The following is a 26,432-nucleotide window of genomic DNA, read 5'->3' on the forward strand; positions in this document are numbered from 1 at the left end:
CATTGCCTTTAAATTGTTTTACTTGGGTCAAACGTTTCAGGTAGCCTTCCACAAGCTTCCCCCAATAAGTTGGGTGAATTTTGGCCCATTCCTCCTGACAGAGCTGGTGTAACCGAGTCAGGTTTATAGGCCTCCTTGCTCGCACACACTTTTTCAGTTCTGCCCACACATTTTCTATAGGATTGAGGTCAGGGCTTTGTGAAGGCCACTCCAATACCTTGACTTTGTTGTCCTTAAGCCATTTTGCCACAACTTTGAAAGTATGCTTGTGGTCATTGTCCATTTGGAACGAAGCTTTAACTTCCTGACTGTCTTGAGATGTTGCTTCAATATATAGACATAATTTTCTTGCCTCATGATGCCATCTATTTTGTGAAGTGTACCAGTCCCTCCTGCAGCAAAGCACCCCCACAACATGATGCTTCCACCCCCGTGCTTCACGATTGGGATGGTGTTCTTCAGCTTGCAAGCCTCCCCCTTTTTCCTCCAAACATAACGATGGTCATTATGGCCAAACAGTTCTATTTTAGTTTCATCAGACCAAAGGACATTTCTCCAAAAAGTACGATTTTTGTACCCATGTGGAGTTTCAAACCGTAGTCTAGCTTTTTTTATTGCGGTTTTGGAGCAGTGGCTTCTTCCTTACTGAGAGGCCTTTCAGGTTATGTCGATATAGGACTCATTTTACTGTGGATATAGATACTTGTGTACCTGTTTCCTCCAGCATCTTCACAAGTTCCTTTGCTGTTGTTCTGGGATTGATTTGCACTTTTCGCACAAAAGTACGTTCATCTCTAGGAGACAGAACGCGTCTCCTTCCTGAGCGGAATGACCGATGCGTGGTCACATGGTGATTATACTTGCGTACTATTGTACAGATGAACGTGGTAACTTCAGGCGTTTGGAAATTGCTCCCAAGGATGAACCAGACTTGTGGAGGTCTACCATTTGTTTTCTGAGGTCTTGGCTGATTGTATTTTTATTTTCCCATGATGTCAAGCAAAGAGGCACTGAGTTTGAAGGTAGGCCTTGAAATACATCCACAGCTACACTTCCAATTGACTCAAATGATATCTGTTAGCCTATCAGAAGCATCTAAAGCCATGACATTATTTTCTGGAATTTTTCCAAGCTGTTTAAAGTCACAGTCAACTTAGTGTATGTTAACTTCTGACCCACTGTAATTGTGATACAGTGAATTATAAGTGAAACAATCTGTCTGTAAACAATAGTTGGAAAAATGACTTGTAAATAAAAAAAAAATGAGCTGGCGCACACCCAGAATAAGGAGTAGGAAGGCACAGTGATGCCGAAATGTTGGTAAATATTTAGCAATGTATGTCTACCTTGGCAACAGTTCATGAATCATTTATGGGGGCGTTGAATAAATGCTCCACACACGCAGTCTATTTCCCAAACGCACACAAGTACACACACACACAAGTCTATTTCCCTAACCCAATCTGTCTTTGCCATAACCTGCTTTTGCACTACTCCACTTCTCTGTGTGGACACATATTGGAGGTCCCTGTATAACACTGTATCAAATATAGCACTGCAAATGCGGTTAGCTACCTATGCCCTGAGCATGGACTGGTGATGGGAAGGGAGGGAGGGGTTTGAGGGTGGGGTAGGCACAGTGCACAATAATGATGGTTGTTTTGATTGTGAATATCTGATGGGAGGAAGAGTGACGGTGGTTTGAGATACGCATGGAAATGCACATAGAGCCTCAGAGGCAAAAGAAACTGTGACTAATCAATTTCATGTGTTTCTGGCCTGAACTCAATAAAGAGAGGGGAAGATAGGATTCTGTTGGCCAACCTTTCTAAAAAATAGAACAAAAACACCCAGAATTCAGAAGCGAGTCAGTGGAGGATGATGAGGTGTTAACAATATTGGAGTGGTGAACATAAGTGAGCTCGAAAACGTGGGGAGACATTTCCCTGTGCCTCTATCAGTGCTAAAAACATTAACACTACGAAATATTCGAGCAGCCAACTATATCACTCCTTATGCTTCGTTTCTCGTGGATATACAGTGCCTTGCGAAAGTATTCGGCCCCCTTGAACTTTGCGACCTTTTGCCACATTTCAGGCTTCAAACATAAAGATATAAAACTGTATTTTTTTGTGAAGAATCAACAACAAGTGGGACACAATCATGAAGTGGAACGACATTTATTGGATATTTCAAACTTTTTTAACAAATCAAAAACTGAAAAATTGGGCGTGCAAAATTATTCAGCCCCCTTAAGTTAATACTTTGTAGCGCCACCTTTTGCTGCGATTACAGCTGTAAGTCGCTTGGGGTATGTCTCTATCAGTTTTGCACATCGAGAGACTGACATTTTTTCCCATTCCTCCTTGCAAAACAGCTTGAGCTCAGTGAGGTTGGATGGAGAGCATTTGTGAACAGCAGTTTTCAGTTCTTTCCACAGATTCTCGATTGGATTCAGGTCTGGACTTTGACTTGGCCATTCTAACACCTGGATATGTTTATTTTTGAACCATTCCATTGTAGATTTTGCTTTATGTTTTGGATCATTGTCTTGTTGGAAGACAAATCTCCGTCCCAGGCTCAGGTCTTTTGCAGACTCCATCAGGTTTTCTTCCAGAATGGTCCTGTATTTGGCTCCATCCATCTTCCCATCAATTTTAACCATCTTCTCTGTCCCTGCTGAAGAAAAGCAGGCCCAAACCATGATGCTGCCACCACCATGTTTGACAGTGGGGATGGTGTGTTCAGCTGTGTTGCTTTTACGCCAAACATAACGTTTTGCATTGTTGCCAAAAAGTTCAATTTTGGTTTCATCTGACCAGAGCACCTTCTTCCACATGTTTGGTGTGTCTCCCAGGTGGCTTATGGCAAACTTTAAACGACACTTTTTATGGATATCTTTAAGAAATGGCTTTCTTCTTGCCACTCTTCCATAAAGGCCAGATTTGTGCATTATACGACTGATTGTTGTCCTATGGACAGTCTCCCACCTCAGCTGTAGATCTCTGCAGTTCATCCAGAGTGATCATGGGCCTCTTGGCTGCATCTCTGATCAGTCTTCTCCTTGTATGAGCTGAAAGTTTAGAGGGACGGCCAGGTCTTGGTAGATTTGCAGTGGTCTGATACTCCTTCCATTTCAATATTATCGCTTGCACAGTGCTCCTTGGGATGTTTACAGCTTGGGAAATATTTTTGTATCCAAATCCGGCTTTAAACTTCTTCACAACAGTATCTCGGACCTGCCTGGTGTGTTCCTTGTTCTTCATGATGCTCTCTGCACTTTTGACGGACCTCTGAGACTATCACAGTGCAGGTGCATTTATACGGAGACTTGATTACACACAGGTGGATTGTATTTATCATCATTGGTCATTTAGGTCAACATTGGATCATTCAGAGATCCTCACTGAATTTCTGGAGAGAGTTTGCTGCACTGAAAGTAAAGGGGCTGAATAATTTTGCACGCCCAATTTTAGTTTTTGAATTGTTAAAAAAGTTTGAAATATCCAATAAATGTTGTTCCACTTCATGATTGTGTCCCACTTGTTGTTGATTCTTCACAAAAAAATACAGTTTTATATCTTTATGTTTGAAGCCTGAAATGTGGCAAAAGGTTGCAAAGTTCAAGGGGGCCGAATACTTTCGCAAGGCACTGTAGACCCTTAAAATGGTTGGACATGGCATCCACATACACTCCTCTCATACAGACTCCTCACACACACACACACATAGACACTGAGTATACCAAACATTAGGAACACCTTCTTAATATTGGGTTGCACCCCCTTTTGCTCTCAGAACAGAACAGCCTCCATGTTGACTTCAATGCTTTCCACAGTTGTGTCAAGTTACACAAGATACACATGAAAAACTGTTGAGCGTGAGAAACCCAGCAGCGCTGCAGTTCTTGACACAAGCTGGTGCACCTCGCACCTACTACAATACCCCGTTCAAAGACACTTAAATATTTTGTCTAGCCCATTCACCTGTCTCCTCGCCTTCATCACACTGATTGAAGTGGATTTAGCAAGTTACACCCATAAGGAATCATATCTTTCACCTGGATTCACCTGGTCAGTCCATGTCATGGAAAGAGCAGGTGTTCTTAATGTTTTGTACACAGTGTTTGCTCTTGTCAGGGATAATTGGCTACTGGCTGACTCACTCTCTAATTGGAGGATAGCTGTCAACAGTACAGGTATTCAAGGATGCTGCAGCCAGCAGCACAGAGAAAATAAGAGCCAATGAGTCTAGCCACATTACAGATGGAGAGAGAGAGTATAGCCACCGCCCACAAACACTGACAGCCACACCAAAACGAACACGCCAGAGAAGAGAAGAGCACAGCTTAGAGGAGCACTGTAAATCTAGTCATTTATTTTCTTTGTCTGTCTCAGGCTTCAGATGCTTGTCTAAATGAGCTTCATTTAATGGGGAATCTAACACAGAGCGAAAGAAAACAAACAAAGAGGCAAATTGGGGGACCCTAGTAGACAGTGGCAGTCTGTGCCGTTTAAGATGGAGGATGATTACATTTTGAATGGGCATGGCCTTGTTTCTATTACAGCGTGTTGGATGACTGTCATTCATATTCCATTCAACCAGTTAAATGTAAGATAGGTTTAGGCTACTACATGATACGCAAATTTTCCCTGTAGCCATCATGAGGTTGCTAAAACCTAGCCTATGACTGAACATTTACAACGTAGGTGCACAGGTCGAGAGAATTTTGAGTAATCAATGTGACAGTGAAACATTCAATACCTCCTTTCACACACTTGCCTGCACCTAGCTGGTCTAGGGTGCAATCATTAGTCCAACAGCTGCAAACAAAAGTTTCTATTGGACAAATTCAGGTGTGTTTATCCCTGTTTCGTTCCGTTAGAGAAACATTTTTCAACAAAATAGGAGCAATGAATACACCCCTGATCACACACCCACAAAGTTAACTTTCATAGCAACCACATACAAACAGCTCGTTGTATACAGTGCCTTCGGGAAGTACTCAGACCCCTTGACCCCTTGACCCCCCCCCCCCAAAAAAAATTACGTTACATCCTTATTCTAAAATTGATTAAAAAAAATAAACATCTCCTCAGCATTCTACACACAATACCCCATAATGACAAAGCAAAACAGTTTTTTTGAAATGTTTGCAAATGTATTAATATTAAACAGGAAATACCTTATTTACATAAGTATTCAGACCCTTTGCTATGAGACTTTGAGCTCAGGTGCATCCTGTTTCCATTAATCATCCTTGAGATGTTTCTACAATTTAATCGGAGTCCACCTGTGGTAAACACAATTGATTGGACATGATTTGGAAAGGCACAACTGTCTATATAAGGATCCACCGTTGACAGTGCATGTCAGAGCAAAACCCAAGCCATGATGTCAAAGGAAATGTCCGTAGAGCTCCGAGACAGGATTGTATTCCCAAGAACAGTTGCCTCCATCATTCTTAAATGGAAGAAGTTTGGAACCACCAAGACGTTTGATAGAGCTGGCTGCCCAGCCAAGCTGAGCAATCGGGGGAGAAGGGCCTTGGTCAGGGAGTTGACCAAGAACCCGATGGTGACTCTGACAGAGCTCTGGAGTTCCACTGTGGAGATGGGAGGAACTTCCAGAAGGACAACCATCTCTGCAGCACACCACCAATCAGGTCTTTATGGTAGAGGGGCCAGACGGAAGCCACTCCTCAGTAAAATGCACATAACAGCCTGCTTGGAGTTTCCCAAAAATCCCCTAAAGACTTTCAGACCATGAGAAACAAGATTCTCTGGTCTGATGAATCCAAGATTGAACTCTTGGCCTGAATCCCAATCATCATGTCTGGAGGAAACCTGGTACCATCCCTACGGTGAAGCATGGTGGTGGCAGCATCATGCTGTGGGGATGTTTTTCAGCGGCAGGGACTGGGAGACTAGTCAAGATAGAGGAAAAGATGAACGGAGCAAAGTACAGAGAGATCCTTGATGAAAACCTGCTCCAGAGCGCTCAGGACCTCAGCCTGGTTCACCATCCAACAGGACAACGACCCTAAGCACACAGCCAAGACAACGCATGAGTGGCTTCGGGACAAGCCCGGACTTGAACCCGGGCTTGATAGAAATGCAGCGACGCTCCCTGTCCAATCTGACAGAGCTTGAGAGGATATGGAGAGAAGAATGGGAGAAACTCCCCAAATACAGGTGCGCCAACCTTGTAGCGTCATACCCAAGAAGACTTGATGCTGTAATCACTTCCAAAGGTGCTTCAACAAAGTACTGTGTAAGGGGTCTGAATAAATGTGATTATTTTTATTTCTTTTTTAGAAATGAGCAAATATGTTATGCTCAACAGAAACAGGATGTACCTGAGCTCAATTTTGAGTCTCATAGCAAAGGGTCTGAATATTTATGTAAATAAGTTCGTTCTGTTTTTATTTGTAATAAATTTGCTAAAATTTCAAGAAACCTGTTTTCGCTTTGTCATTATGGGGTATTTTGCATTGATTTGATGAGGATTTTTATTTATTTAATCAATTTTAGAATAAGGCTGTGACTTAACAAAATGTGGAAAAAGTAAAGTGGTCTGAATACTTTCCGAATGGACTGTAGACCTTCATTGCAAAACAGTGTGTTTTAATTCATTATTTGGTGAAGTGAATATATTTAGAATAGTTTTATCTAAAAAGGATCACTTTTTAAATGTTTCACAATTTATTTATTTTTTTATTCACTGAGGAGGATGGTCCCTCCCTTCTTCCTCTGAAGAGCTTCCACTGTTACTGGAGCTGACAATTAAGATGGAAGCCATCTTTGTCGTTTCTTTGTTATATTATCCACAAAGAGATGGAGATAGTAGTGGAGAGAGACATTGTGTCACGCCTTCTCCCTCTCTTCCTTCATCTGGTGCTCTAGGGCGCCAGACTGCCCAACATTACACACTCAAGCCACCTTCAGTACGCACAACTGTCGTTCCCCGTTACGCGCATCAGCGCTCATTGGACTCACGTGGACTCAAGTACTTGCGTAATTTCCTTCCCTATATCTGTCTGTTTCCTAGCTCTGTTCCCTGCTGTTTGTCATATGTCCTTATTTTCCCGTGTGCTGATGCTGTTCCTGTCGGGTTCTATGTCCGTTCCTGAATAAATATTTGACTCCCCGTACCTGCTTCTCCTTTCCGGTGTCACTCCTTACAGAATCCCGAAGCCATCACACAAAGCATCGGGTAGTACTGGTGTTCCGTTTGGTGGTAACGTCGGTTCTGGGTCGCCGCCGTTGGAACCCGGGGGTGCCTAGCCAGCTCGTTGGGCTTCCACTCCCTAGCTGGCTCATGAGGTTTCCTTGCCCCGGTTGGCTCGGAAGGAGCCCATCCCATGTCGGGCCTCAGCCGGATCGTCAGGTCCTGTTCTCCCAGCCGGCTCGTCAGACTGTCACGTCTCCGTCGAAATACTGGGCTCCCACGTCGCAGTGGGATCGACAGGCGTTCATGCCTCAGCCGGCTCGCCAGGCTCCCACGCCCCTGCCGGTTCGTTGGGAGTTTACCCCCAGCCAGCTTGACCGGCTCCCATGTCTCGGCCGGCTCGCCCAGGTGGGAGGCCGGGTGGCGGGGGTACTGTCACGCCTGCTCCAGCTCTTCCTTCCTCTGGCGCTCGAGGGCACCAGACTCCCCAAAATTACGCACTCAAGCCACCTTCAGTACACACACCTGCCTTTCCTCTGCCCCATTCCTCATCTGTTTCCTAGCTCTGTTCCCTGCTTCGGGATTGTTTGTCATATGTCCTTGTTTTTCCGTGTGCTGACGCTGTACCTGTCATGTTCTATGTCCGTCTGAATAAATGTTTGACTAGTTTATCAAAGAATTGGAAATGGTGGAAAATCCATAATGGAAAACCTTATGCGTCATTGAAGCAAATGTGTTCCTTGTGAACCTGCTTCTCCTGTCCGGAGTCGGTCCTTACACATAGGGATTAATCAATGGCCACAGAGCTAAAGCTAAGGGGCTAGTGGTCCCTACAGAGACCATAGAAACTATAGTAGACTTGAAGGTCACTGCCTATTAGCTTGAAGAGCAAAGGATGGACCTTTGCAGTGGTTGTTATCTGATTGTTGGGACAATTTGACACATGGCCTAAGCTCTGCTACACTTTTTTCCCCTTCTCTCAATGTGGCGTGGTCTGAAAGGATATTGTCAGTGAACTTAACAATGACAAGACAGTGAGACTGTTCTAAATTGCTCACCTCAGAATGGTAAGCAGCCAGAATGTAACAGCACCATTGCTCTGGCTAGCAGTGTTACTGGATGAATGCCGGAAGTCCTCCTTATGAATTCATGTGGAAATGTAACACAGACATAATTCTTTAGTAAATTATTTAATTGGTTTTCTTTTGGGTTGAAAGCTTTTTTCTTCAGAATGAACTTGCTCTTCCCTCTCCAAAATATTGAACTGACTGTGCATCAGGGCCCTGATTTAACTATTACATTAAACATTCATTATACTGTAGTATAAATAGCCTTTCTTGATAATTGATTAGTTAACCATGCACGATTTAAGGGTAATTGGGAGTTAAGTGAAATGGGGTTTTACCAATAAGTGCCCGATCAGCGGCATTTTCATTGTTTTACAAAAGTCTCTCTCTCCCCCCCCCTCTCTCCAGTGATGGATGGGCAGATCGTGATGAGGTGGTAGAGGGGTATGAACAGGAAGCTGAAGGTGGTATCACGATGAAGCTGCAGTCAGAGGAAGTGAAGTCATTTGATGACTACTTCCTGAAGCTGCGTTTGGACACCAACTCACGGAACCCGTGGTTCCCAGAGTTCTGGCAGTACCGCTTCCAGTGCCGACTGGCCGGACATCCACAGGAAATGAAGAAATACAAGAAAGTCTGCTCCGGTGAGAATCACTAATAAACTACATTACCCAGAGTCATGAGGAATTAGCAGGGTTTACGTTGGGAGGAGGAAGGAAATACATCTTAAAATCAACGAAAGCAATCGGAAGAAAATGATCTAAAATCATCACAAAAAAGGAGGTTATATATTGACTGCAATTTCAATACATGATGAGTTAGGCCGGGATAACATGAATAGTTAATCTTAATATTTTGAAATGGCAATTGTATGATAATGATATTGATGTCTCCCTTTTTTCCCCTTTCCAAATACTCTCTCTGCTTTCGAACAAAAGGTGATCTAGGTAAACTGAGTTGTTGCCCCACCAAAATCACTAACACATTTTTTTATGGATATTATTCACAACAAATCACAATTAACATACCGATTCGATTGATCACCTGAAGCAATGCTCAATAAGCATGCTTTCAAACATTTTGTTAGAAAAGCTTTTCGAAGTATCGATGCTGTTGTGAGTATATTCACCTCACCTCAACTCTCTGAAGAGTTATTAAACCAATACGGGTTGATCTATGATAGTTTGCTGTATCTCATGTTATGTTCTCTTCCTAAAGATCTCCAAGGTGGTAAGTGTATATTTCAGGATTAAGAAGATGATGACTTTTCCCGCACTTGCATCGTACTGTATAAGCACATCACTTCACTTCGGCAAGACTTGTAGAGTTTGACTGGTGCCGTCTCTGAGGATCATGTTGGACCCTTGTTCTACCTCTAGACCAGTGAAATAAATAGAAAGCTTCAAATTGGCTGCTGTGTTCGGAGAAAGCCGGGGGTAGGGTCAAATCAGTCAAACTCTACTGTACAAGCTTTTGGGTTGTTTTTTTTTAAGTACTGCAATGTGGAGGGAGCACAAGGAAGAATGAGTCACTGAAACACACTGTTCACGACCCCTTTCAGTAGAACACCAGAGTATGAGAGCGATGTGTATATAGAATACCCCAATGCTGCCTATCTGCATGATCACCACAGACAAAATATGGCCATTTTGTAAATGAATTAAGAAACAATAGGAAAATATGTCAAGAAAATTGTTTGAGATTTAAGCAGTTAAACATTTCACGGAGTAGCACCTCAGGTACAGTATGATTATAAGGTGAATGAATGTATCTTTACAAAAATGTCACTATTAGTGCTATGGTTGCCCTATTCCCTGTGCTTTGTTAATGTCCACCTTTGATTTGCCAGTTGTATTGCCTGACAATGCTTTCAGCTGGCTGACCAAAAATGCCTGTTACACAATATGGTGTCCACAGACTCTTTCTCCCTCAAGATTCCTCCAAGTTCTGTATCCTTTGGAAAAAATAAGCCTTTGGACATCTTATTGTGATTTACTGTATGGTGTGTGCCAATTCTATTGTGCTGCAAAAGAGAGATGTTTTTGTTGTACGTTTTGATCCAATTATAATTCAAAACTCAGTTCTTCATGGGTTGGAGAAAGAAGTTGTATAATTCTCTTGTAGTACAATATTCTGCGTGATAAAATGTTCCCATTGATACGACACTGTAAATTCAGCACAAACAAACAAAATGTTTGCCTTCTTAGGAAAACAACATCAACCAATCCCCCATTTTGACATTCTGTAAATTTCTCACCAATCCCTAGGCAATGAGAGTCTTCATGAGAACTACGTCCAGGACAGTAAGATGGGCTTCGTTATTAATGCCATCTATGCCATGGCCCACGGTCTCCATGACATGCACAGTGAGCTGTGCCCTGGCCAGCCAGGCCTGTGTGAGGCCATGGACCCCATCGATGGCAGTAAGCTGCTGGATTACCTGCTCAAGACCACCTTCAGAGGGGTATCAGGGGAGGATGTGTACTTCGATGAGAACGGGGACACTCCTGGCAGGTGAGGGCGATGGATGGAGTAGGAGGAGGAGGAAGAGGGGGATGAGGGTTGCTATGGGGAATTGTTGGCGAGGAGATTTTGTGTGAAATAACTATGAAAACATATGCATGGGCACACACACACACACACACACACACACACACACACACACATACACACACACACACACACACTCACACACCTTAACCACTCAGAATGAATGCATGAACTGTTAACCTTTGAATTATTTTAACCCTTTAACCAAGTGGAATTAATGCATCGAAAATAATAAGTTGAATTTCGAATGGAGAATATGAGATCTTGTTGCCAGCCAGCTACAGACATTCCCTGAAAGACAGGTGAAAAACACCCCCAGTCATCTGTTTTTCAGCCAGAGGTCAGAGCTAGTACTTAGGCATGGCCTCATAATCAAAATATATCTGGGTTCTAAGCCCAAAGGTGATGTTCTGTACCCCTCTGAGTGGCTTTACCTGAAATTGCTTGGCAAAACTTCCAACCATATAGTCTATGAACTGTTAGTGATTTTGAATAAAGGGTTCTGCTCTAAGCAAAGTATTTAGGAGTTATCATTAAAACACCTGCCATGCCACTAACTCACTCTTAATTTCTCTTTCTCCATTTTGTCCTTGCTCTGTGTGTCTCTCTCTCTCTCTCTCTCTCTCCCTTAATCTCTCCCTGTCCCTCTCCATGTCTCCCCCCCTCTCTCTCTCTCACCCATTTACCGTCTCCTTTCCCCCTCTCAGGTATGACATCATGAACCTGCAAAGTGTGGGAGACGGTAGCTATGACTACCAGCAGGTGGGCTCGTGGCACGAGGGCATTCTGAACATCGATGACTGGAAGCTGTGGATGAACAACAGTGACATGGTCCGCTCCGTCTGCAGCGAGCCCTGCTCCAGGGGACAGATCAAGGTACAGACACTGAAAAACCACGCTGAGCCAGGCTGGGCCAGGCTGGATTGGGATAGGTCCTGAACCAGTCTGTCAGGAATACCCAGAACTCAGTTTAGTGCACAACTACTTTCACTATTTTTCTGCTTTAATGCTTTTGTTTAATCTTATTTGAACTAAGTTTGCTCTGTAAATTGATCCCTAGCTTAGGAATTGATGAGCAGATTCCATTCCTGGTTGAAAATGTATACTTTCATTGTATATTAACAAAATGCAGTGAAGCGTATATTATCTTGAGGAAACTCAAATCAAATCAAACCAAATGTATTTATAAAGCCCTTCTTACATCAGCTGATATCTCAAAGTGCTGTACAGAAACCCAGCCTAAAACCCCAAACAGCAAGCAATGCAGGTATAGAAACACCTTGAGTCTCTTCAACCAGGGCCAGTATTATTCAGCCTGGCCATAAGCCCACCATAGGGAGCATGACCACTCTCCTGTCTGCTTTAGTTGGACCCGCTAAAGCTTTGTTTACAGTCCTGTGCTGTGCATCACCCTGTTTTACATATCAATGCTCTGGTAACATACACTCTGGGAACAGGACAAAGTAAATGCAGCTGAGCTTGTCTTTTGGAATATAATTTGTGTACCGCTAAGGAAAAACTGTTACACCATATAGGTTCTTATAAAATGGGCTCCCAAGTAGTGCAGCAGTCTAAGGCACTGCATCTATATGCATCACTACAGACCCTGGTTCGATTCCAGGCTGTATCACAACCCTACTGTGATTGGGAGTCCCATAGGGCAGCACACAATTGGCCTAGCATTGTTTGGGTTAGGGTTTGGCCGGGGTAGGCCGTCATTGTCAATAAGAATGTGTTCTTAACTGACTTGCCTAGTTAAATAAAGGTTAAAAACATAATACAAAAAAATAAAAAATAATTATGCACCTGACTTGACTTATTTATTTTAGCTCCTAGGGGTGCGAAGGGCCTAATCTTGCACCATCAAGGCCATATTAGACACTAATACCCGTCTTTATATCTGATTGGGGTTAGTGGTGTGGGGGTTGTGATTTGTTGTGGTTTGGGTATTGTTACTGTTTTGACTGATAGCCTGTGACCTCTGACCTCTGTGTGATCAGGTGATCAGGAAGGGTGAGGTGAGCTGCTGCTGGATCTGCACTACCTGTAAGGACAATGAGATTGTCCGGGATGAGTTCACCTGTCAAGCCTGTGACCTGGGCTGGTGGCCCGATGACGAGCTGGAAGGTAACTAACTAACTGGGAACTATGTATTTATGAGCCATGATGACTGACTACATGGATCTACCTGGCTGTATCTCCTCCAGGTCCTACCCCCTCTAACCCTAACATCTTCTCTAACCTGTATGTCCGTCCCAGCCACTATCCCCTCTATCTATACCTCCCCCAGCCTTGGCCCACCCTCATCTCCTCTAACACCCACCTCCCTAGTCTCCCAATCCACCACCACATACTGACAATATATCCCAGGTTTCTGCTTAAACCTAGTCCCCAACTCCCTGCAGACTGCACTCTGCTTTGTTCTCCCTGTGAAGGGACTGCCAATGTCTGTCTATTCTTCCCCATGCCTTGCTGATATACTGATTTATTTTGTGAAATATTTTTTAATTTTGTCATTCTCTTGTTGGGGGTGGGGGGGTAGAGATTAGAGATTGTGTAATAGAGATTGTGTAAGCAATAATAGAACCAATCTGTAGTTTACATAGTTTAAGGGATAGATCAGTGAAGACCACTGCTTCCAGGGCAATAGGAGACACCATACTTCTTGCTATACTTAGCCAGGGGGTGGAAGGATCATGTCTAAACCAATTCAGGATGGGATTAAATGCCTGGAAACAGATTGAAAATGTTGGTATGGATTATGGCTACGTCTTTCCCTCTTTGTAGGTTTGTTAATTTTATCCGGGATCACTTACTTTGACATATACATTTTTAAACCGAACTATGGATTTTATCCCAAAAGCCAGAAGGGGGAGTCAAGGGAAACATTGAACTACAGAAATTCAGCCGTGGCAATATATTCATTTTGACAATCGATATTCTGCAGGTTAAAGCAACTGGGATGTTATCCCATCTGCTGAGGTGGGATTTAATTGATTTGAACATTCTGTTAAAGTTTCAAACAATGGTTTTTATCTAAGGTCTAGATAAAGTAAGATATTGTCAGAGTATAAGGAGATGGCGTGATCTGTAGAATTTAGAGATATTGGTGTACTTTATTTTGATTGTCAAATTAACTGGGCCAGGGGCTCCAGAAACAACAAAAAAAAATAGCAGAGGTGAGATGGGATCACCTTGTCTGCTACTTCCAGTTTTTCTGAACGGAAGAGAGCAGGTATTGCCCGTTATTACTATGGCTGAGGGATTGGCATATATTATTTTAATCATATTAATTAAATTGGAGCCAAGTCCCATAGGTTCCAAAACCAACCAAAGATATGAACATTCTAGTCTATCAACAGCTTTTTCTGCATCGAGAGATAGAACTGCCCAAGAAGCGTTGGTTTCTGATGAAGGATATAACATATGTAATAGACAACGGAGTTTCTGAGAACAATAGCTTTTTACCAATTTGGGTTAGTAAGTTTCGAGAAGGGACGACAGAATTTTTGAAAATATTTTAATATTTGATTTCTATACTCTTATCACCTAAAGACATTACTCTCTCCGTCATGTGCTCTGCCTTCCCCAACTCCTTTCATCTCACCTCCTGCTCTCTTACCTGCTGTCTATCAGTCTGTCTGTCTCATCTTCCCCTCCCTCTTGCCTTCTCTTCTCAGCTCTCTCTCTCTCCACTGTCTTCCCCCTTCCCCTCGGTGCCTTCTCCCTGACCCAGGAGTTGTTTTGTCAGCGATTCCAACTGAGGGGAGCTCTCTTCTCTCAAGCTGCTAGGTGAAAAATCCCATTAGCTATTTCAGAGGACACGGATAGATTTCCAACAGTTTGTCATCTGAGATGAAATTGCTCCCTTTCCTGTGTGTTCCTAAGCATGTCTGGGGAATACTAATAGGGAATATCATTCCCACATCCAAATGGAAAAGTGGAAAGGTGGATATTTTTATGACTAGTTGTTTTGGTTCCCATAGCTCTGTCATTCTTGGTTACTGGGGAAACCCACATTTAGAGAAGGGGAGGTGTTGTGAACTCGAGGAGCGAGGAGGGAGTGAATCTTTTATAAGTAATGCTGGAATTATTCAAAGGTCTTCTTAAAGCTCTGACAGGATTGTGTAGGGAAGAGAAATATGGGATTTGAAGATTTTTGAGAAAGAGGATGATGATAAGTGCATTTCATATTTGCCTCCCTTTTCCATTGGCGGTGTGTGAGCCTAATTAACTAAGCTTGGAGGCCAGAAATGTTAAAGTTCTTGTGATTTGGCTTTGAGGACTAAATTAGGCTGGTTGTGGTGGCATAGATGTAGGCAGGCCTGGCCTGTGGTGGCGCTGTAATGCTATTACCTAGGAGCACTGTGTAATACAGGGGTTTTAAGCTGAGTCTGGGGATGTCATATTCCTCCCATTAAGCCCTTGCGACTCTCAGTGTGTGTCAGATGACAAATCACCACCAATGAGGCATGATGGACAGCCACACACACACACACACACACACACACACACACACACACACACACACACACACACACACACACACACACACACACACACACACACACACACACACACAATTTACTCTGCAGCATAAGCATGGGAGGAAAATCTGACAGATTTGGAGCGTATGTATGTGTTCTTGAGTAATTATTTAGTCTATCCATGTTCCCCTCTTTTCCATTTACAAAGCTTCCTATTTCTTTTCCACAATTTATACACTTCAATGATTAGAAAGACAACAGCATCTCTCCTTTCCTCTGTCATCTGCAGGTTGTGTGCCCCTGCCTCTGAATTACCTGGACTGGTCAGACGTGGAGTCCATCGTGGCAGTGTGTTTGTCCTGCGTGGGCATCCTGGTCACCCTCTGGGTTATCTTAATCTTTGTGGTGTACCGCGACACGCCCGTGGTCAAGTCGTCCAGTCGTGAGCTGTGCTACATCATCCTGGTGGGCGTCTTACTGGGCTACATCTGCCCATTCACCCTGATCGCCTATCCCACTGTGGCATCCTGCTACCTGCAGCGCCTCCTAGTCGGCCTCTCAGCCGCAATGTGCTACTCCGCCCTGGTCACCAAAACCAACCGCATCGCCCGCATCCTGGCCGGCAGCAAGAAGAAGATCTGCACCAAGAAGCCCCGCTTCATGTCGGCCTGGGCCCAGGTATTCATCTCCTTCTTCCTCATCAGCCTGCAACTCATCCTGGAGATAACCCTGATCATCCTGGAGCCTCCCATGCCCGTCAAGTACTACCCCAGCATCCGTGAGGTCTACCTCATCTGCAACACCAGCACGGTGGGCATGGTGGCCCCGCTGGGCTACAACGGCCTGCTCATCATGAGCTGTACCTACTACGCCTTCAAGACGCGCAACGTCCCGGCCAACTTCAACGAGGCCAAGTACATCGCCTTCACCATGTACACCACCTGTATCATCTGGTTGGCCTTCGTTCCCATCTACTTCGGCTCCAACTACAAGATCATCACCACGTCCTTCTCCGTGAGCCTGAGTGTCACCGTGGCGCTGGGGTGCATGTTCTCGCCCAAGATGTATATCATCATCGCCAAGCCAGAGAGGAACGTGAGGAGCGCCTTCACCACGTCCGATGTAGTCAGGATGCATGTGGGAGACGGCCAGGCGGCTCAGCAGAGCAAGAGCATTCTCAACATGTTCCGTAGGAAGAAGAACAGAAACGGAAGCACCAAGTGAGTAACCTTCAGTGACGTTCAGAACTCAGGGCCTAAAGAGGAGGGCATATAGAAGGAGAGAATAGGGCCTGCACACGTATTTGGATCCAAAAGTTGTCTTGTGACTACAATTAACAATTTTCTGTAGACCCTACTCTTTCATTCTACAGTTTTCTGCCCAAATATGATGACATATAATGTGTGGTAGATTAGCCAATTAAAAACAAAATGTTCTAGATATTAACATATGTAATCTTTAGGTAATATATGTTAATTTAACTCAGAACTGGGTGTATCTTCAAAGCTAGTCCGATTGCAAGATTAGCACTAAATAATGGGAGCGTATACTTTATGTATGATGATTAAAGAATAGATTGTATAGATTTAAAGTGGATTCCTAATAGGCGTTCCACAAAGACACTGACAGTAAGGATTGAGACGGAAGATGAGAGAATGTTGTCTTTGAGTGTTGTTTCTCACCATTGCTCTAATATGCTCCTCTCAAACTCTTCCAACGGACAGAGGTTGACTCTGACAGGCTAATTTTTAGACACAGGGCTTGGCAAACTCCTATTCTTGAGGGCTGCAGTGTCTTCGGAAAATAAGGGCTCAGTGGTTAGTAGGAGGGTCTACTAATCTTTCTTTATAGCTCCAGACTGGTTGGTGATTACAAGGTATGAATGACAGCCAGTAGACACTGCAGCCTTCAAGGGAAGAAGATGTGCACACCCCTGGTTTAGGTGCTTTTGGTGTATCCTGAATTGCCCTCACATTTATCCCAGTGTCGAAAGCATGAATGCCTCTCTGTCTCCCTCACTAATCACATAAGAGAGACAAATCTAACCTAGCCGGCTAAGCACAGCACTAAAACCTTGTGTCATTACTTTGTGTCAGACAGTACAGGCACCACATTTTGCAAGTGCATGTTGCCCATCTCAGCTTGATAAGCACTTACTGTAGATAGACAGGTCTACTTTTGGTGGACGGCTCAAAATGCTTTGAATTCAGCCATCTAGGGTTCATAATTCTGTTCAAACAGAACATTATGAAATGATGAATCACCAAGTATTTAGTTAAGTGCGCAGAATGATTATTAAAAGCATTGGCTCTTAGAATGAATGAATGACCCACAGCATTGTTGCCTCTTAATGTCGTTAAAATGTCTTTAAAGTATTTTAACATGCATAGAGAAATGTTGAAATGCTGCTGTTATGTTCTATTGTGCTATGTTGTTTTTTGTTGCTGTTGTCTAACCCTTCCCCCTGGTTGTCTCTGTTAGTAACTGCAGTCTTTATCTCGTTCATAGTTCTAATGGCAAGTCTGTGTCATGGTCTGAACCAGGTGCAAGACACCCTCAGAGGGGGGGGAATGTGTGGCACAGACTGTCTGTGCATGTGAGGAAACAGGAAGCCGGCTCGAATCAGACGGCGGTCATCAGGCCCCTAACTAACGCCACCGTCGACCCCCACAGCTGCGACCCCCACCACCATGGCCCTGGCACAGACCCCCACCTCCCCCACCCCGGCACCAAGGCTCTGTACAACCTGGCGGAGGAGGAGGACGAGGGGGGGGAAGCACGCCCTCTCTGGACTCCCTCCCACTCCCACTCTGGAATGCTCCACGGGCAGGACTCGGAGGAGCCACCGTCTTATTCTCACTTAACGGACTGTACCACTGAGCATTTGCAGGGGGCGATGGTGGACACGCACAGCTCCAATGTCCCTGGATTTAATGACACAATAGGTGCCTCCGGCATTCAGGCCAGCTCCACCAACCAACCCCAAAGCTTCACCTTCTCCCAGCTTTCCCATCCCCTGCAAGGGGGTGCTTCTTTTGGAGAGGAGGACCTCATCTCCTCCCTGGAGGGGGCTGAGGGGGGGGCACTGGACCTCCTACACAGCTACACAGAGGAGGAGGAAGAGGACGATGAGAAGGAGGAGCTGGCTCAGAGTAAGCTGACTCTGGAAGACTCCTTGGCTTTGACTCCCCCCTCCCCCTTCAGGGACTCAGTGTGTTCTGCCGGGTCGGTTCCCGGCTCCCCTGTCTCTGAGTCGGTCTTCTGCAGCCCCCCGAGCTCCGCTTATTCCTCCGTCATCCTCCAGGACTTCAGACAGAGCTCCTCGACACTGTGAGAGCTACCAGGCACTGACACACACACACAGACTCACACACCGACACACCATGTTACTAAGAGGTAACATCAACAATTGTATTATTTATTTATTTATACATTTCTCCATTTGCTTTGTCATTCGCTTGCTTGGATTATACAATACTTTTTACATCAAGGGGGAGTCTAAGTGAGAGGAATAAATAAATAAATGGAATAGTAGCAATCATGTTTCTGAAGGGCTGTGAGTTCCCACCAGCCTGTCAGCAAACTTTGAGACTGGGAACAGAGCCCAAACTACCTGGTTCTTGAGCCAAATGGATTGGCAATCACAATGATGGCTGCAGCTATATGGTTTGGTTCTGCTATTGTTGTGCATTTAACATATCCTATGAGACAAATGGAGGGAAGCCCTATTGCTGTGTATAAGGTGCTTGAGACTTCTATGATTTCAGTGAGATACAGGGACAAAGCTGGCTAAAGACTACAGATCACAGAATGCACTGCCTGTTTGGTCCAATACTGTACCTGTGCAGTTTATAATATTATGTGTAGCAGACGCAGCTGTTTCAAGACCCTTTGCCTTTTTTCATAGACTTAGTCGTCAATAAGAAGCATTCACCTCAGCTTACCAGTACTTTTACTACTGACCTCATTGCAGCTCAAACATTTGCTCTCTGATAGGAAATAAATTTTATTTATGAACAGCAGGATATGCTACAGTATATTATATAAGACTGATGTTTTCATGCAGTATTATGTGTCTCTGACATTGCATACAAGGCCCCAAGGTACTGTAACATAGTATACTTGAATTGGAGATTGAGTATTTGCGCTGTGAGATACTTTGCAACATGTTTTGTTATTGTGCCATTGAAAGTAGGTTTCCAGTTCTCTGCATTAATGTTTACTGTATTGCTCTTTGATCGCACTTTGCAGAGACTGGTGATAAGGCAACTTCAGGAGATTCTGAGATTGTGTACAGTATTCTACATTATATGGTGGGTTTGATTGTAGGCGACAGTAATGTTATGATATAGGTTTAAACATATTCTATGAAATCTTGAGACATGTTTGGTTCACACAGAACGCTATGAAGATGTGGTTCTGTTTTCCATACTGTGTAGGGTGTCCACCCACATTGCCCAGAGTGTTTGAAAACATGTTTTGGTGATGACATTTCACTTCCTTATGTTATACAATACATTTTTACCAAGACAAATATTATTCTTCATGTTCTGAATCATTCAGTCTCTAACATATCATTAACATTATTACCAAAAAGACGGATTTCTTAACTTAATACATTCGATAATAAGCACAGAGCTCCGTTGACATACAGTAGCGTTGCAAGTTTCTCCTAACAACTTTTGAGGATTTAACATTTTGTGGTCGTCGTCTCCAAAGTTGTTTCCGCGGGTCGCAAAAAACAACATATGCATGACGAGCTGAATTAAAGGTAAAGGGCTTTGAAAATAAAAAGCTTGGTATACGCTCTGTGCTTCATTGACATTTCACAGAGATAAGCATGTTTTGGTGACAAATCTTTAAAAATGACAGGAATTTTGAATTAATATGAAAAGCGTATACTAAAATATGAAAATACTACATGACATGTCTCAAAATCAATATCCCATCTATATTTTTATAAGGCCCTGCGAATTTGGGAAGAAAAATGACGAGTTCAACAGGAAAGTGAACCTGTCAGGTAACCATAGCCTTAATTCTTGCACATAATCCAGCCTATCTGACACAATGTACATTTCCTGATTTTTGTACCACTTTTTTTTCTAGCCTCCATTGATTTAGTCACCCTAATTGTGGCCATCCTATAAGGGTAAATACTCCAATAACATTTGAAATGATTATGATAGAGATATGAGGCTTGGACCATTCGTTTTCTTTGAGGATTATCTACACAACTAACATATTTTACCCAAAGGTCAAAAGATGTGTTTCTGATTGGACACCCTATACTGTGTGTGTGATGATATATATATTTTTCTGAGGTCGCAGTGTCATTGTAATGGGAATCTACTTGTGTATGTTTTCAAAGTTTGTAATACTGTTGAGCCATCTCTCATTTTTTCACACGGATGGTATGTTTGTAATATCAGTAAATGTTTATATATTTAGAATGTTCAACTATTTATACATTTTAAAACTTGTCTTACAGATGCTTGTAGAAGAGCTGTGTGTTGACATTGATTTTGCGTAACTTTTCAGATAAACTTTACAAGTCAACTGTATCCACTTGGAAATATTAAGATGTAAAGCTTACCAATGGGTAGTTAGTTGCTTCTTGTGGTAAGATTATACACGCTTCAATCTCGCTTAGATCTTGTACTATAAAATTGCAGTTGGTTTACTTGATCATAAGTTTATTAGTACTTTATCTGTAAGAATGAAAATCCAAAGTATATAAACATGAATATACAGTATGTATAGTACTATAGTATTGTAATTGTTATTACAAAATGTTATATTTAGTCTATTAGTGTAAGTTGATTGAAGATTTTAACATTTCTTAAATGTAAAGTAACAGAAAGATCACGTTTTACACAGTCTCAGCTTGAATGAGATAGGCCTACATGTTTTTGGCAAGGTTGAACAATGCTGTAAAATAAACATATTTTATAGTAAGATGACTGTTGATTGCATGATTTCATTATGCTTTAATTTGTTAAATGGCAGTTAAATGGCAGTCCCGATAAACTTTTACAATGCATTTGGTCCAAATAGGTCCCTACTATTTGTTTGGACATTTTGATTACAGGTCAAATGTGCATGAATAGAAAACATAATATATGAGGAGCAAAAAGTGCGTTTCAGGAATTAGCATAAGCAGAACCGCTCAACAAAAACAAAGTGCAAGTGTGTCTCTCTGTCAGACTCACCCTGGTTACCATGTAAACACTGGAGTAGAGAAAAAAAGTTGAACCGAAAATAAACATTTCCGGGTCCTATGACTTATCAGGTGGTTTTGAGCAACGAGGAGGAGGGAAGTAGAGCGCTTTCTATTGTAGTTACCATATTTCCAAACAACACAGAAACAGAGAGGACAGATTCATTTTTCCTCATCTAGTGAGAAAAAAAGGAAGTTGTTGAGTTTGAGAAAGTTGTAAGTGTCACTCAAGAGTTTTACACCATGGCAGGCGGCTCGGTATCGGAGTGTAAGGAATACTTGTTCAAAGTCCTGGTCATCGGGGAGTTAGGTGTGGGGAAAACCAGCATCATCAAACGATATGTCCACCAGCTATTCTCCCAACACTACAGAGCGACTATTGGGGTAGATTTTGCACTCAAAGTGATCAACTGGGACAGCAAAACGTTGGTGCGGTTACAACTATGGGATATCGCAGGTAGGACATGGATGCACATTTTCATTAATCAATATTTTTGAGATTATGTAACACAAAATTGAGAATGAAATGTTATGCACTGAAAAGTGATTGAGTGCAGTGACTGCGCACTTCTAAAGGGGAAGTTTTGGAAATCACAGGCGCTCGTGAAATCACGATGTTCGCACAATCGCAATACGTTTATTTTTTTTCTCACTTTTTACCCAAGTACGTAGGAGAATATTCAGATTGAATTTAAAATTCCTGTATAGACTGGTCTGTTTTGTTCCCCCCGTGGTATGATGATCAGGTTAGCGCATATAATTGCCAACGGAATGTAGGTCATGGGCTGGTCGCCTTAGTGCCCACCCTGTACGGAGAGAGGAATCCAACCTTTGCCAATTGGCAACATATTTCTACAGGTTGAGTAAGTTTCAGTTGGCCCAGTCCACATACAGAGTGAGAGAGAGACTTAAGAATAGCCTACAATCTAGTCTGTGGGGTGTTTTCCAAACTCAGTCATGCATGCCAGCACATTTTCTCTGTTCTCTTTCCAGTCTCTCTAACCCTCCATTCTTCTTTTGTCAACCTTATGACAACCCATTTTGGAAACCTCATGACAAGTCCTCCATTCAGGATCTCAAAATTAAGATTCTAAAATTAGATTGGGAGGTAGATTGCCACAGGCCACTTAACTGTTTACACTGTGTTTAAAAAGATCCTCATCACACGTTTGAGTTGTGACTCTGCAAACATTTACAATGGGTTTTGGTTCTATGACCTCGGCACTTCACTGCCATATGAGGCCCTACTTCTAGTGGGGGGCATTCAGTCAGGGATTCATGGGAAGAAATCATCATCATCCATCATCACAATAAATCAATTAGTTTGACTTAAAGGCCAACCTCAGCCTCCTACCATGACCAATACACAGCTCACATGATCCTATATGTAATTATATTTCTTCTCACATATTTCTCCAGTCCCAGACACAGACTCTTCCGAACTGACGGTAATGCAATCTGCCAACAGGGCTCTCAATGAATGGATACATTTAGTATTGGCTTCCACTATGCGTCACATGCAAGTCCTTTATTAGGCCAGGCAGGAATACAGGCAGCCATATGGGCACAGCTGACTCTGTTATACACCTAGCAGCTGAGAGAGAGGCTACAAGTTAGCCATTAGCCAGCAGTCACGGTCAGGCCAGGAGTAAAAGCTCTGTGATTCAGTTTTAAAAGGGGTGTGTGTGTGTGTGAGAGAGAGAGAACGGGAGAGTGATCTATTGGTTTTATAGCCAATCATGAGGTTGTGGGATTGGGATCAGGACATGCACTGTAGTCTATAACTGTCATGATTTGAATTTGTGAATTACATTGTGACGGATGTTAAATTTACTATGAATGAGGTTGAATTTGAAACTAGATATAGGACTAGGGAAAACCATTCTGAGGAGACAAGTCTGACAGTCTGGCAGACTGACATGGACAGAGACAGACCGGACACACAGTCTACACAATAAAACAGTCTTCAACAGTCTTCAACCGTATTTGTGATCTCATCACACACTGGCAGCGCAATGAGACAGGTCGTCACGACAACCATCGTCTGTCACTAGCTCTGATAGGTGACACCATTGTCTCCAATCAGATGGCGTCATTCCTCCGTGACGCTGGTCCCTCAACTGATCTGTCTTCTAAGACTTTGAACTGACATTCAAATATTGAGCATCCACCATTACAAAATTGCAAACATCGTTCAACATTTTTGATATCACTGCTCTCGTATGAAATAGGCAGAATAACTATCTTGCTAAATTGTGATTTAATAGTTTGCAATTGTGAGAAAATAAAAAAACAGATTCTGTGCAGGGACGTTGGTCGCCAGTGCAGTGGCTTGGTCAGCTGTGTAGCTAACTGTTGTAGCTAGCTTACTGACATAGATAGCTAGGTAGCTCTTCCGTCACTGACATAAAAAGCTTGCTTATCCTGTTTAAATTACCCTGAAGTTGTAGACTTGCAGCTCATGCACAATTAAGAAGCACTGGCAGTTATCAGAAATCAGTCCGTAGATCAGCATGTTTCTCTACGATCGTATTGTTGGGTCAGCTGAGCACAGCAGCTGACTCGGGAGGCTACTGTAATGTCTCGTAGCAGAAGATAATCTGCTTCATGAAAACCAATAATAATGTAAGCATTAGCACTACTAGCTACAGTAGCTTGCTAGCTAGCTTTTGTTGGAAGATTCAACATTGTGTGTGCAGCACTAAGTAGGTAGCTAGTTGGTCAGCAGCAGCATTTCACTTAAAGAGGATTTCAGTGACTGGCTCAGCTGTTAGACGTGTTTATGCTAGCTTCTGTGCCCATAGTCAAACTTCAGAAATACTGCTATTTGAAGCACAATAATCCTTAGCTAGATGTAAAATGGGGTGACACTTTCTCACCAAAAAAACAATTTTAATTGTTTTAACAGATTAATTCATGATTCATAATTCAAAAAACAGTTTTGAGGCAGAAATGGGGTTCGGCAGATGATGTCACCTAGGTAATATTTTTGAATGTTATGGCAGCCCATTGTCGCCAGACTACTTTTGTCTATCCCATTACCCTTTGCGAGATACGAGACAGTGCAGGCAGAATAGATGTGCTATCTGATGTAAGACAATGAGGTGACACAGAGAGAGTAGGACAGGGTGCAGATACCCACCGGGCATGGGTGTTAGCTCATACCAGGAAAGGCGGCCTGTCACAGCTTGACCGCAAAGGAGCTTTGCGGGCAAAACACACACACTTCCTCATTCATATTTACTGATTGTATCATTGCGAGAGACAAGCTGTGAGAGAGAGAACACACTCACACCCACACAGATATCACATCGGATGAGCTTTGAGGGGGATCACACACACATACACAATTATATACATTATACACACCCTCCCACACACAGACATATACACACCTATACACCAAGGTCTACTCTGGAGACATTGAGGATGACAATGAGTCAGAGAAGAGAAGGAATGAGGGAGAGAAAGTGAGAGTTGTATTGCCAAGTTTTTTGTTTTTTTTTACCTTTATTTAACTAGGCAAGTCAGTTAAGAACAAATTCTTATTTACAATGACGGCCTACCGGGGAACAGTGGGTTAACTGTGTCATTAAGAACAGTCGCTAAGCCTTTTAATTGTGCAGAAAAAAGGGGTGGGCTTGTCCTCATGGCAACGATAAGGACCAACCAACGTCAAACCAACATCTTTACTCTCCCATAATGATTACAATCTGGGATGGAATGATGGTAATCAGGGCCGAGTGGAAGATGGATGTACGTTGGAAGTCAGCGTGAAGCCAGGGCCTTGCCCGCCCTTGTGGCCCAGAATAGCTGCCCCTTCTCTGGGCTTGTCTGATCTTGGGGACAGGATAATTACAACCATGAGGCGATGGTGAAGTAAATAAGCCAGCACCTTGTGCCAAGGATTTAGACATCCTGAGAGAAGGGCACCTCACTGGTTCACTGGGAGGGGAGGTGAGGAAGGAAAAGCAGAATGGGTGAAAGGGAGGGAGGGGCAATTGTCCAACAAGGGTATTACCATATTACAGTATGGGATTATGTGGCAATGGTCATAGTCTTAAAGACTGTAGAGAGTAACGCTTAAGTTTGCATGCTCATTAGTGGAATGTGACTGTGAGTCATGTGGTTTAGTTATGGTCTTTGTTTTACAGCTTCTCCTATGCAACTCACTCTGCATGTTGCAACTTCCTATTGGCCCTAGCTGTCTCGTAATAACCACCATATGTACAGTATCTCTGCCAGAGAAATGTTTGGCTGGCATTTGAATATAATTCTGTGGGGGTTGGTTCATAGCCCCGAGCCTCCAAACAACTAGAACGGGTCTGTAATGGAAAGCAGCCATTTTATGGGCTCCTGACCAACTCTGCTGTTTTGTGTTTTTTTGCGCTAATCAAATTTTGTGGGGGACATAATGTTTCCACCATGACCGAAAGAGCTTCTGGACATCAGAACAGCAATCACTAACCTTGATTTGGATGAAGATTTCTACTTCAATGAGTCAGAGGCGCACTTCATACTGCTCACCCCGGACCAGGCCCTAATCCCGTAGACTCAAAAAAGAACAATGCGGTTTAATTGGATAGTCTCGAACGGAGCTCGTCCAGTTTGTTCTCCGGTGATTGTACGTTCGCCAATAGAACTGAGGGTAGAGGCAGTTTATGCACTCACCGACGTCGTTTCCTCAGCGTGCCCGCCTCTCTTAACAGGACCTGAAGAACTGTAATATACTAGGTTTCTTGGAGTCGTGGCTGAACAAGGACATTGATAATAAACATCTAGGTGGTTTTTCTATGCATCAGCAGGACAGAACATCAGTGTCTGGTAAGCTCAAGGGGAGAGGTGTGTGTCTCTTTGTTAACAGTTGGTGCGCCAGCTCTAATATTAAGGAAGTCTCAAGGTTCTGCTCGTCTGAGTTAGAATACCTCATAATAAGCTGTA

The 26,432-nt window shown here is 43.2% G+C and overlaps 2 protein-coding genes across 2 annotated transcripts in view; both read left to right on the plus strand.

Annotated features, from left to right (window-relative positions):
- LOC139407245 (metabotropic glutamate receptor 1-like) overlaps positions 1-21,177 on the plus strand; it is a 44,568-nt gene extending 23,391 nt beyond the window's left edge. The window contains exons 4-11 of the mRNA XM_071150847.1: positions 8,646-8,881; positions 9,176-9,184; positions 9,456-9,467; positions 10,505-10,751; positions 11,495-11,663; positions 12,788-12,914; positions 15,564-16,494; positions 17,783-21,177. Of these exons, the coding sequence (XP_071006948.1) occupies positions 8,646-8,881; positions 9,176-9,184; positions 9,456-9,467; positions 10,505-10,751; positions 11,495-11,663; positions 12,788-12,914; positions 15,564-16,494; positions 17,783-18,608 (2,557 nt within the window). The 3' untranslated portion in view covers positions 18,609-21,177. The remainder of the gene's footprint in view (positions 1-8,645; positions 8,882-9,175; positions 9,185-9,455; positions 9,468-10,504; positions 10,752-11,494; positions 11,664-12,787; positions 12,915-15,563; positions 16,495-17,782) is intronic.
- A 376-nt stretch (positions 21,178-21,553) lies between these two features.
- Positions 21,554-26,432, plus strand: part of LOC139407257 (ras-related protein Rab-32-like) — a 40,658-nt gene continuing 35,779 nt past the window's right edge. Inside the window, exon 1 of the mRNA XM_071150881.1 lies at positions 21,554-21,948. Coding sequence (XP_071006982.1) covers positions 21,735-21,948 — 214 coding nt within the window. The 5' untranslated portion in view covers positions 21,554-21,734. The remainder of the gene's footprint in view (positions 21,949-26,432) is intronic.

Source organism: Oncorhynchus clarkii, chromosome 4 (genome assembly GCF_045791955.1).
Source record: "Oncorhynchus clarkii lewisi isolate Uvic-CL-2024 chromosome 4, UVic_Ocla_1.0, whole genome shotgun sequence".
Classification (NCBI taxonomy): Eukaryota; Metazoa; Chordata; class Actinopteri; order Salmoniformes; family Salmonidae; genus Oncorhynchus; species Oncorhynchus clarkii.